The following is a 12,538-nucleotide window of genomic DNA, read 5'->3' as shown; positions in this document are numbered from 1 at the left end:
GATCAGCTTTTCCACAAGAGGAGAGTTTCCAAGATGCCACCCATACTTGGAAGACGCCAGGCTGAAACACTATTCAAGTCAAACTTTCTTGTTATTACTCTATCTTTCCCCAGGAGGACTGCACTAAAACAAATTCGGACACCTGTGGCCTCTTCCTTCTGTGCAAACAAAAAGCCAGCAGCAACCCCAAGCTGATAAGATTAATCTAAAGAGCAAATTATGGTGTAATTTCCTATGCTGATACTTTGTAGTTAATTTTAAAAAAAGGTTTCATTTTCCTATTGGTATGATTTCACAGGAACATTTTACCTGTTTCTGTGAGATATTTTTTCTCCTGGAAGAGAGGTGCTGATTGGCCCCAAATGACTGACAACCTGGTGTAACGAAAATTTCCAATTTCCCTCATTTTCCCTCAGTTTCAGCAATTTTAAAATCTATATATAGAGTTATCTTTGTCAGAATTGCATTGTGAGCCTCTCCTAGTAAACTGATTTGTCTCATATTGTCACTGCAAACAGAGATCTATTAATGGGTCTCACCTCCCAACTGATTCCGACTCTGGTCTGCTTACTAGCACTCACCAGCACCTTCGTCCACGGACATAACTTCAGTATTGCCATTAAAGAGACCATCAAAACGTTGAACATCCTCACAGCGAGAAACGTGAGTAAGCTATCAGGCACCATCTCTCCAGATGTTCTGGAGATGCCGTGGGTACTTCTTAGACTATGAGAAGAACATCACAACTTCCAGAGAAGTTGGTGGTTGGTGGTTGGTGACAGACAGGGGAGCAGAGCAGAGATTTCTCTGCAGGAGCTTTTTTGTCCTGAGGGCAGTTTGCTTGGTTGGAGGGAGCGACAGCTGCCCAGCAAGGGTCCCCCTGTACAGTTGGAAGTGACTCTGTCTCTTGCCCTCTCGTTCCGGGCCAGGACTCGTGCATGGAGCTGACCGTCACAGACGTCTTCGCTGCCCCAAAGGTAAGAGCTGTCCCGGGGTCTGCTTTGGCACATGAGTGACTTGGGAGAGGAAAGCCATCCACAGGTGTTTGAACAAGAAACATTTTTTTTAACAGAAAGTGAACAGACCCAAATTAACTACAAGGTGTTAGATGTTTTTAAGAATGAAAATTCTGATCTTTACTCTCAAGCATGTTTTAGTGTTTCTGGTTTCACTTGATTTAGAAGATGTATAATGGAAAGCTTGGATTTTTGTGATCCTAATTCCAAATGCTGGTCAAGGAACAGTTCCTTCTTTTCCTCCTATATCCCAGCCTAGTACCTGGAATACAGGAGGCGCTCAATAAATGCTTGTTGAAGGAGAGTTTTTCTAGCCCGCACATTTCTGAAAAACCAAATACTGTCACAAAAAGAGATATGGAGATTACAGGTCGAGGGAGCTTTCATTTTGTCTAAGAGACTTCCTATAGCAACAGAAAAGGTATCGCCAGAGCCCCTCCTTTTCCGCAGCCTGGTCACCTAACAGCCCACTGGCTCCGGGGGCGGCTCTCCGGAGACCTTCCGCTGCAATGTCCTGCCAAGCCCCTTCCAGCCCGGTCCGGAACTGCCCTGCCACACGGGGGTCCCACACATCCCTGGCCCTGGCTGCTTGGGCATCTCGCCTTTCTGCCTCCGGCACCGTCTCACCCCCGCCCCTCTATCTTTAGTGGGAGGAGACAGATTTGACAGCTGATAGTGCATTTTCTCTGACAAACATATGACTACAGCCATGTCAATAGGTTTGGGCACATCAGTTCCTGTTTTCATGGAAACACAAGACTGAGAATGAAAAACCCAAAGCTTCAATTTGCCAGTGGTCTCCTAACCGCCTGCTTTCCACGCGGCCTAGAGGGGACGGGGTGGCCGGGAGGGTAGCTGCGCAGGTTAGCACAGCGACGCCCCAAAGGCCGGGCCACAGAACACCCCCGTCCTGCTTTGTGAGGAAAACTGCTCCTCGGGCTTTGTCTGGACCATCTCATCTCATTACACATTAGTTCAGGAATCTGATAGACAATACTACATAATATCGTAATATAATCAATATATATGATGTAATATTAATGAATAATGTATCATATTCTTTAATACTATATATCACGTAATTTTGTCCTCTAGAATCTCATCCTGTTTCAGACTCTGTCCATCAGGAGGCTGGAAGGACTTGGAGATCTTATATACACATAGAAGTATATAATATATAAATATCATCTATTAACATTTTATATACATAAGAAACAGCCAGGAGTCCCACCTGGGCTGTGCCCTGGGCTCCCCAGATGGCGCCACGCTGCCGAGAGGGTTCCATCAAAGCCAAGGGCTGGGCCCCAAAGTGCCGAGCGTCTCGAAGTGACACAGCCTGTAGCCTTAGCCACGGTTTTGCCGTTAACTAGCGATGTGGCCTTTGGCCACTGTCCATATCTCCTTGTGCCTCGGTTTCCACATGTGAAGATATGAAAGTGATTTTGAAAGTTGGTTGGAATCCAATTCGTGACTTAGTGGAAAGTGTTACTGTAAAATGATATAACTCTTGGTTAAAGGCAAAAACCGGTTACAGAGGAGCAGTAATTCTAAGAAGGAGGGGCCGGTAGCTGGAAAAGATCCAACTCTGTGATTCCAGTCTGGGCCAGCTCTAGACGACCAGGCCAGTCTCATCCTTGCCGAGGCGCAGGCCGGGCCGCACCACCTTTCCGCTGTTCGTGGCCATTCTCTTCATCAGTTATCACACGGCCCCTCACCTGAGTAGACATCTGCTGAAGCGAGTCCCCACCATCTTCCCTCACTCCTGCCTGTCTCACAGGCCTTCCTCCAACTGCTTCTATTCCTCCTGGATTACACCAATCTCCTTCTTCCATTTTTTCTTTTCCTCCAAGATATTACAGATATTACAGAATAAGCAAAGATATTACAGAATAAGGAATATTACAGATATTACAGGATAAGGAAAGGCTGTTATTTTAAAAACCCACCAAGGTGGTATGTGGCAGGAAAAGTTACTTCTTTGTGTCCCCAAAGAAGGACACCTTTCCAAAATCCAGGACTTTGGTTATCAGTTTTCTTTCTTTGGGGGATCAAGAATTCTATTATCTCCAAGTCGGGTGGGATCCTGTTCTTGGCGGTTGCTGGAAGGACAGTGCGGATCTGAGTCCTGCACTTCACAGGAAATGCCTGCCCAGTATCTCTGAAACTAAGGTGGTCTGAGAAAGAGCAAAGTGGAAAACAAGCAAGCTGGCTGGTCCGTGATGGATTTCTTGGGTAGACCATTAGTGGGAAGTATTTCCTCCTTTCCAAAGAGAGCTCAAGTCCATGATTCCTCAGAGTTCTACACCAACTCTCAAATCTTTTTTTTTTTTTTTAAGTAGAACTAAAAGACTTTCTCATGTATAGCACTGGCTCACTAAATTTGGGCCGTGTTGGGGATAATGAGTATAAGACAACGAGGACTAGACGTTTATGGCCCAATATGAAGCTAGTCAAGAACCATGTTAGAAATCGAACAGCGTCTCCGCCACAGAAGCAGCCCTAGATGGTGTTCCACCCTTTGCCGATGTTCCCGTGAGTGCTGGGCTTCTTTCTAGCATAGGCCTAAGCTCCCCTTTTCAGTCTCTTTTCCTGAGCAGTCCTAAACTGCAAGGTCCACTAGGCTGTCGGAGTGTGCCCCCTAGGCTACGCACGACACCCTCACGCGGCAAAACCTGGACAAGCAGACGCCAGCCGTCGGTACGGGGTAGGATCCTGTAGCTGCAATTCCAATGGAACTAAAACTTTAAGGTCTTCATGAAAACTGCCTCGAGAATTAGTTCTTTTGAAGTTTCTCCATTTGATTCAAACTCTTTTCAATTCCTATTTTATCCTAACTGCCTTTAGAAAACGCTTTCAAGAATCTGTCTAGAGGGTGTTTTCCTGTATTACAGGCCATATACTCAAAACTGAGGCGGTTTAATTTCTAGGCTCCAAGCTAAAGTTTTAGAAAAGTCTCACGAGATTGTGATGAAAAAAATAAGCGAAGGGGCTCTTCTCTTTTTGGTCTTCTTGAACCTCACTGTTCTCTCCCCAGCGGCACAGCTGTCTGCCTAGATGTACATACACAGCTAACGTGTGCCTTCCCCTTGGCTTCCCCGCCTCTGCTTCCCCACTTAGCCTCCAGAGATATGGAGATTGATGGGGGTTTCTTGACTCTCACAGCCCAGAGATACTGGTGTTGCTCTCAAATTTCCAACTACAGTCAGAGCCCAGGAGGGCTTTTTGGCCAGTTCATTAAGTGCATGTCCTTCCAAAGAAAGGCCTTGCCAACGGGCCATCAAGGCCCACAGGGCAACGGGGAAGCTTTTGTAGCCTAGGGTTCTAGTACCTGAGTCTGGGTCTAGATCTGGAAAAACCCTAAAATATGAAATGCACTTCTAGAAGTTAGCCTGAAGAAATAAGAGATGAACACAAAGATTTACACAGATGACTCAATGCCACTTTATTTTACAGAAGCAAAAAACTGCAATGGTAGGGTATTACCCGATTATGGTACAAATATGCTGTAGGCTTCCATGCAGCTCTCAACCCCATGTTCTTATATACTACTGAATGACTTAACACTTGTACTATGTATTGTGTAAAAGGGTTACAAAACAGTATCAACAGTTGGTCCCCATTTTTTAAAAAGTAATTTTAAAAATGGGAAGATATTTATCAAGATATCCACAGTTATCTCTGGCTGGTGGGATTGAGTGAATGCATTTTTGCTGAATATATATTACCTTTACAGTAAACATATATTACCTTAATAATCAGAAAAAATATGCAAGAACTTTAAAAACTGCCCTGACAGTACTTCTCATCTAAATCCCCTGGTGGTTTACATTAATGTACATTGTGATTCAGGATTTCTGGGGGCAGGCGTGCGGTTCTGCATTTCTAACAAGCTCCCAGGTGATGTCCATGCTGCTGCTTCCTGGACCACACTTTGGGTGGCAAGGGACTAACGCATGTCCTCGCAAAGGCTGGAGACAGCTTGATCTGAGCTGGATCAGGCTCAAGCTAAGACTGCTCTCCACACTCCATGCTTTCATTCTTCAGTGCAAAGTGAGAAGACATACCAGGCCTGATTCAGACAGAGTCACGATCCCTCTGCCAGGTTCCCAAAAAGAGCTATTTTCCCACCTGTGCATTCCCTCATCTAAGGCCCAAACGTCCCCAGGAAGAGCCATGTGGCCAGACCCGCATTTGGGCTGCAGCATTCCCCGGAGATTCTGGCGCTTCACCTCCTAGGCCAACGGCCTCTTCCAGAAGCTCTGTCCACAGCCCAGCTCAATTGCACCCTCTCCCAGAAGCTCCCTCTGATCTCTCGCCTAGCCGTGCGCTTGGCACACCTCTCCAGCTACATGGGCAGATGTCTCATCTCCTCACGTGGACCCTGAGCTTTGCACACACTGCCATCTCTCAGGGGGTGGGCTAAATGGACAGTGCGGCCCAAAGCACCAGTGTCCCGGCCACAGGATGGGCAGTCATTTATTCAACAAGCTTGTAGGATTTCCAGGGAAACCTGGACCTTAAAATCTTACAGCAATGAGACAGAGCACAATCTGACGACAAGCTCATGTAGGCTTGCATGGTGGAGAGAAACGGACATAGATCACGGGTAGAGACAGATGGCTCTAGACTCAAATCCCCACTCTGTCATTTACTTAGCTGAGTGTCTTTACTCAGGTAGCCTTTCAGCAAAATTATCCAAGGGAAAAGAGAAGTTTGCTGCATTTGTAGGTAATTGGAAGAGGTTGTTTATTGGGACCAGCAGCCTTCATTCACATGAAAGGAATATCTGAATACCTGATCCAGAGTTGAGCAAACTCACTTTCTCCACTTGTCCTCCTGAAAAGAAGCAATCACAAGGAAAACTGTCTCTCCCATGTTCAAAACAGAGGTAGCACATGGCCAACTGTGGCATTTCTCTTTCTAGAACACAACTGAAAAAGAAATCTGCAGAGCCACAACTGTGCTTCAGCAGCTCTCTACACACAATTGCTCCAACAAACTCCTCAAAGGACTTCACAGGAACCTCAGGAAAATGGCAAACATGGTAAGCTGGATCATGCCGACCACTTGGCTCCTGACGGATAGCAGCCTGACTCCTAACCGTTCCTCCTTAAGAGTCGTAATACCCTTGATTAATCAACCCATTCATTCACTTAGCAAATATTTGTTGAGGCTCTATGAGTGCAAGGTGCTGTTCTAGGCACTGGGGATACACTGCCTGCTCTCACAGAATGCTCTAGTGGGGGAGTCAGAAAAGCAAACAAACATGTAATATTATGTCCAGTAGTGATAAGTGCTATCAAGAAAAATAAAGGAATAAAGAATATAGGGGTCATGAGGGAAAGGGCTGACAGTTGGTGACATCATCTGAGCAAATATTTGAATTAAGTGAAGGAGCAGGCTATATGACTAACTGGGGAAAGAACATTCCAGGCAGAGGAAATAGCTGTGCAAAGGCCCTGAGGTAGAAATGAGGTTCACGTGTTCAAAGATCAGTAGGAAAGCCAGGGTGGCTGGATCAGATTGAGCAAAGGGGATTTTTAGTAGATCACACATGGTCTCTGGATTCTACCCCAAGTATGGCAGGATTCACCCACAGGGTTTTGAGCGGAACAGAGACTACATGATTTAAAATGATCACTCTGGCTGCTGTGTGGTAAATAAACTGACGAGGGCTAAGCAGGGAAACAAGCTGCCCTACTGGGAGGCCATCACAGTAATCCAGGTTGGAGGTAATAGTGGTTTCAACAGACTGGGAGCAATAGAGGTTGTTAGATTTGGGATATAACTAAAAATAGAGCCAGAAGACCCACTGTGAGGGGTGAGGGAATGAGTAAAAGATGGCCTCTTGGTTCCTAGCCTGAGTCTTTTGGGAGATGGTTGGTGCCTAGAAAACTGGGCATAAAGCAAGGCTGGAGGTTGAGCACATGATTAAGAGTTCCATTTATCAATACTAAATTTGAGGTACCTCTTGGATAGCCAAGTGGAGATGCTGAAATTGTAGGAAAAGTCTGAGGCTTTGCAAAGGGAGAGGTCAGAACTCGTGATATAAAATGAAGAGTCCTCAGAAAGATGTTATTGAAAGTCCTAGATCTGAATGACATAGAGAGATCCAAGGACTGAGCCCAGAAGCACTCTCACAGAGGTCAGGAAAAGAGGTCCAGCAAAAGAGACTGAGAAGTAGCCAGTGAAGTAGGAGGAAACCGAAGAATGTGTGGTGCCCCAGATAGCAAGTGAAGAAACTCTTAATAAGGAGAGATCCAATGTGTCAAACGTACCGGAAGGTCAAGTCAGATGAAGATGAGAATGGCCACTGGATCTGGAATGAGAGCCTGACTGGAGTGGGTTCCACAGAGAATGCCGGAGGGCAGTGAGTACAGGAAACTCTTTTGAGGTGTTTTGCTATTAGACTGCAGAGAAATGGAACAAGAGACGAAGGGTACAAGTGAGTAAGGGAAGTTCTTTTGAGGTGGGGCATATATCCAGTATGTTAATACACCAGCAGGAATGATCCAGCGGAGAGGGGAGAATTGATAGTGTGGGAAAGAGGAAGAGCCCAGAATAGATGTTATCTAGTGTCAAGTGGAGGAACTGGGGACAGTCATCCCCTTGCTGGGCGTGTCACCTGGTTTTTAAGGGAAGGTAAAGGAATAAGGGAGCTGACACTACACTTGTTCTCTGTTTTAATCCTTTTAATTATCCTATAAAGCAGGCACAATTGTCCCCATTTACCAAGGGAGGAAACTGTAGCTTTTATAAATGAAGCAGTTTGTCCTAAGCAATGTAATTAATAAGTTGACAGAGCTGAGGTCCAGACTGAAGCAGAGACCTGGGGTAGGTACCTGAAATTCTTTCCACCCGAGGTGCTGTCAAGCTGGAGGGTTGCTGTTTATGGGCACGGGGTGAATGGAACGAACCTCTCTCTCCGCAGTCCAGGTGGCCACGCAGAAGGCCCAGTATGGCAGCAGGCAGGTCTGAGCCTCCCCCGCATGTTACACCCCTAAGTGGCACCTAGCTGTGGCACACCTCTCCAGAGTCTGCGGCTCCCCCCAGAGGTACACAGTTAGTAACCATTTCTAGGAGTTTATTAGCATGCACAGAAGACCAGCAAACTGTGCTGGCCTCGTGGCAGAGACAGACTCCCAATCAGACTAGACCGGAGGCCCTGTTTGGAAAGAACTGTTCGGGTGGCGTGTGCCAGAGGAGGCCTGACTCAAGTGGGCAGGCATGAAAGACAGACTCAGTGACTCAGCAATGCAAGCTAATGAAATATGTCTTTTGCAGACCTGTTCGGTGAATGAAGTCAAGAAGAGTACACTGAAAGACTTCTTGGAAAGGCTAAAAGCGATCATGCAAAGGAAATACTACAGGCATTGAAGCTGAATATTTTAATTTATGAGTTTTTAATAGCTTTATTTTAAAAATATTTATATATTTATAACATTATAAAATAAAGTATATGCAGAATCTAACAGCATGGTGTCACTTCAATGGCACTGGCTATATTTACTGGACAACTTTTAGGGAAACCAATTTAATTTACTAAGAGACTAAAATTGGTATAGAAGTAAAAGAAGAAAAACGGTTCCCCTCTCAAGGAGGTCCCTTCCAGAGGGGGATGTAAGACACAAAATGATTAAGAATACAAGGCCAACGCAAGATGTACATGATAGGAGAGCGTGCAGAGTGGGTCCATGAGTACTACTAACCACCAACTAATCCTGAATAAAAAAAGGTGTTAACTGGATGCTTAGACAATCCTCCCCCTGGCCCACAGCTGTCACACTGAGTCGGGGCGGGGGAATGGAACTCCAGCACGCTACATGGCTCTGCCCTGAACAATATTTAAAGTCCTGATAATGTAAATTCCCTTGATGTTCAAGTCTTAGAACCAACCAACCAACAAAGCACGCACGACTTAGTTGTAATTAGAGAACAGACTGTGAGTGCTTACCAACCTGACAATACAAAAGGTACAGCTGCCTTTTCCGGAGATGGGGCCCGTATGCGTCCAGAACGGTCCAGCGTTTGACAGGCCAGCCTCGGCTGTCCCGCAATACAGCCTCTACCAAAACTAGGCTGTCCTGAACCCATGGTAATTGAATCGTTTACCTTTACACCAAGAAGGTTGGGAAAGCACCAACATCAGCATGTGGCGTGGGCCCAGGCCGACTTGGAGGAGCTCGAGCGGTGAGACCTAAAGTCCCCATGAGATTGTCTGAAATGAAATAAGCACGTCAGCAGGGCCTATGGTGGTTCCATGGGTGTTGATCAAGTGTGCTTTACTTATGGAGGAGCAGAAAATCATTGTCAAAGTGAGGAAGGCACAAGCACAGAGTCAGAAAGCTAAATTAAAACAATAAAGCGGGACGCCTGGGTGGCTCAGTCGGTTAAGCAGCTGCCTTCGGCCCAGGTCATGATCCCAGGGTCCTGGGATCGAGTCCCACATCAGGCTCCTTGCTCAGCAGGGAACCTGCTTCTCCCTCTCTCTCCGTCTGCTTGTGCTCTCTCTGTCAAATAAATAAAATCTTTAAAAAAAAAAATAAATAGGGCGCCTGGGTGGCTCAGTTGGTTAAGCGACTGCCTTCGGCTCAGGTCATGATCCTGGAGTCCCGGGATCCAGTCCCACATCGGGGTCCCTGCTCAGCGAGGAGCCTGCTTCTCCCTCTGACCCTCCCCCCTCTCATGTACTCTCTCTCATTCTTGCTCTCTCAAATAAATAAATAAAATCTTTAAAAATAAATAAATAAATAAATAAATAAAGCTTTTTTGGGTAATAAAAAAAATCAAAAGGCTTAAAAAAAAAAGTACAGCTGAAAATGGTTGAGAGATAAAAGCAGAAGGGAAGAAAGGTAGGGCACTAATACCCCCAGCTCACTTGGGGAAGGGATTAGTTGACTAATACTGTCTAAGGATGATGGAATAAGAACGAGAGATTTAAGTATTCAAAACTACACAGGTAATACAAGGCCTACAAATAATTTACTATAAAAAAATTTGGAAGGGGTAGGATAAATGAGGTAAACCCTCACTTTTCAATAGGGAAATTAACACATACTATCCAACGCTGGAGAATCAAAAACTAGTTGGCAAGAGTGGTCATTAGATGATGCTGTAGCTGGGGATGGGAACATGGGAGCTAACTGTCCTACTCTGCTTTTATGCACGTTTTTAAGTTTTCATTTAAAAAGTGGGGGAAAAAAACCCATAGTGAGTGAATTGAGAAATCTTTATTTTTTTTAAAGATTTTTATTTATTTATTCATGAGAGACAGAGAGAGAGAGAGGCAGAGGGAGAAGCAGGCTCCCAAGGAGCAGGGAGCCCAATGCGGGACTCGATCCCAGGACCCTGGGATCATGACCTGAGCCGAAGGCAGACGCTTAACCATCTGAGCCACCCAGGCGCCCGTGAATTGAGAAATCTTTGTTTTGGAATTATGCTAGTAGCCACCATAAAAACTAGAAACAAAAAAGGCAAGGTGGTTTGTTGGGAATAGGACTTGGAATAAGGACCGGTGAAAGCAAGACAGAAGACTGTTGGCTTCCCATGTTAAGTCTGTGACCATGTGCATAAATGAGAAAATGTTTTTAAAAACTAAAGAACTAAAGTTAAAAAGACAGACAATAACAAATATTGGCAAAGATGTGGAAAAGTTGGAACTCTCATATATCGCCAGTGTGATAGGGAAATGGTACAACCACTTCGGAAAACAGTGGGACAGTTTCTCAAAAGGTTAAACACAGTTACTATACGACCCAGCAATTTTAATCCTAGGTATCTACCCAAGAAAACTGAAACATGTCCACACAAAAATCTCTACATCAACGTTCATCACAGCATTATCCATAATAGCAAAAAAGTAGAAACAACCCAAATGTCAATCAACTGATCAAAGAATAAACAAACTACGGTATTCCTGTGCAACAAAATACTACTTGGCAGTAAAAAGAAAGGAAGTACCGATATACACTACAGTATGGATGAATCTTGCAAACACTAGCTAAGTGAAAGAAGTCAGACACAGAAGACTATATACGGGGGCGCCTGGGTGGCTCAGTCATTACGCGTCTGCCTTCAGCTCAGGTCATGATCCCGGGGTCCTGGGATCGAGCCCCACATCGGGCTCCCTGCTCAGCAGGAAGCCTGCTTCTCCCTCTCCCACTCCCCCTGCTTGTGTTCCCTCTCTCGCTGTGTCTGTCAATTAAATATTTTTTTTAAAAAGGCTATATACGGTATGATTCCATTTATATGAAATGTCCAGAAGAGGTAAATCAATAGAGGGCAAAAGTGGATCGACAGTAGCCAAGCTATGGGAAAAGCCCAGTTTCCATCGACTGATGAATGGATAAAGATGGTGTGGGTGTGTGTGTGTGTGTGTGTGTGTGTGTGTGTGTGTAATGGAATATTACTCAGCCATCAAAAAGAATGAAATCTTGCCATTTGCAATGATGTGGTTGGAGCTAGAGTGTATTATGCTAAGCAAAGTAAGTCAGTCAGAGAAAGAAAAATACCATACGATTTTACTCATATGTGAAATTTAGGAAACAAAACAGATGAACATAAGGGAAGGGAAAAAAAGAGGGAAGCAACTCCTAAGAGACTCTTAACTACAGAGAACAAACTGAGGGTTGATGGAGGGGCTGGGAGTGGGGAGTGGACCAGATGGGTGATGGGCATTGAGGAGGGCACTCGTTGTGATAAGCACCGCGTGCTGTAAGTGATGAATCACTAAGCTGTACTCCTGGAACCATATTACACTATATGCTAACTGTAATTTAAATAAAAATTTGGAGGAAAAACAACACAGGTAAAAAGTAGAATACTGGTTGCCAGGGGCTGGAGCAATAGGGAGCGACTCCTAATGAACACAGGGCTTCTTTTAGGAGAGAGGAAAATGTTCTCATAGTAGACAGTGGTAACAGCTGTGTAACTCTGTGCATATACTAAAAACTACTGAATTGTATACTTGAGAAAGATGAATTTGATAGTATATGAGTATACTTACAGTATGTATCTTAATAAAGCTGTTATTTTTTTCAATTAAAAGGGTAAACAAAAACAGTGGCAAGTTGTTGAAACTTGCCTTTTGAAGCCATGCTCTCTGCAAGAATATGGATCTAGTAACAGTGAATGAGCACTCGCGTTTCATCCTCGCTTACACGTATGTGACAAAAATTAATACTAGTACTAAAATTATACCAAAACATGTAACATCTTTTTAACCCTTTCAAAATAAGGGAACAAATCAAAAGCTTAAAGTCTCACCCTGACCACAGCCAGTTTCACCCTGCCCACATAAAATACCAGCATGCCAAGGGCAGCAAGTAACTAAGAGAGTCATGGAGCCTTCTAAGGCCGTGCTGAACACTTTAGTTTCCTTTCTTCTTTGATTGAGACTCATTTGCATTCAATGGCTAATGTGAGCTGTAGTCTGCCACAGGATATGAGTTGTGGGTTTTATTTGTGTACGAGGCCAGGATGGTAAGAGGAAAGATTGTTGGGAAGAAAGATTTAGAAGGGGC

The 12,538-nt window shown here is 44.7% G+C and overlaps 1 protein-coding gene and 1 pseudogene across 2 annotated transcripts; both read left to right on the top strand.

Moving 5' to 3' along the window:
• Positions 1-528: 528 nt before the first annotated feature.
• IL4 (interleukin 4) lies at positions 529-8,549 on the top strand. Of its 2 annotated transcripts, XM_006734683.2 has the most exons (4): positions 529-663; positions 930-977; positions 5,941-6,060; positions 8,301-8,549. In XM_006734683.2, the coding sequence occupies exons 1-4, from the start codon at positions 529-531 to the stop codon at positions 8,391-8,393; spliced, it is 396 nt and encodes a 131-aa protein (XP_006734746.1). In that variant the 3' UTR covers positions 8,394-8,549. The 2 variants fall into 2 exon arrangements, 1 of the variants encoding a protein (XP_006734746.1); XR_014147247.1 differs by lacking the exons at positions 529-663; positions 930-977; positions 5,941-6,060 and adding an exon at positions 7,332-7,461 and having other exon boundaries at positions 8,301-8,381.
• A 127-nt stretch (positions 8,550-8,676) lies between these two features.
• LOC115941413 (large ribosomal subunit protein eL34 pseudogene) lies at positions 8,677-9,553 on the top strand (annotated as a pseudogene).
• Positions 9,554-12,538: the final 2,985 nt, after the last annotated feature.

Source organism: Leptonychotes weddellii, chromosome 7, assembly GCF_054177405.1.
Source record: "Leptonychotes weddellii isolate Sample4059 chromosome 7, ASM5417740v2, whole genome shotgun sequence".
NCBI lineage: Eukaryota > Metazoa > Chordata > Mammalia > Carnivora > Phocidae > Leptonychotes > Leptonychotes weddellii.
This window is presented reverse-complemented; position numbering and strand designations above follow the sequence as displayed.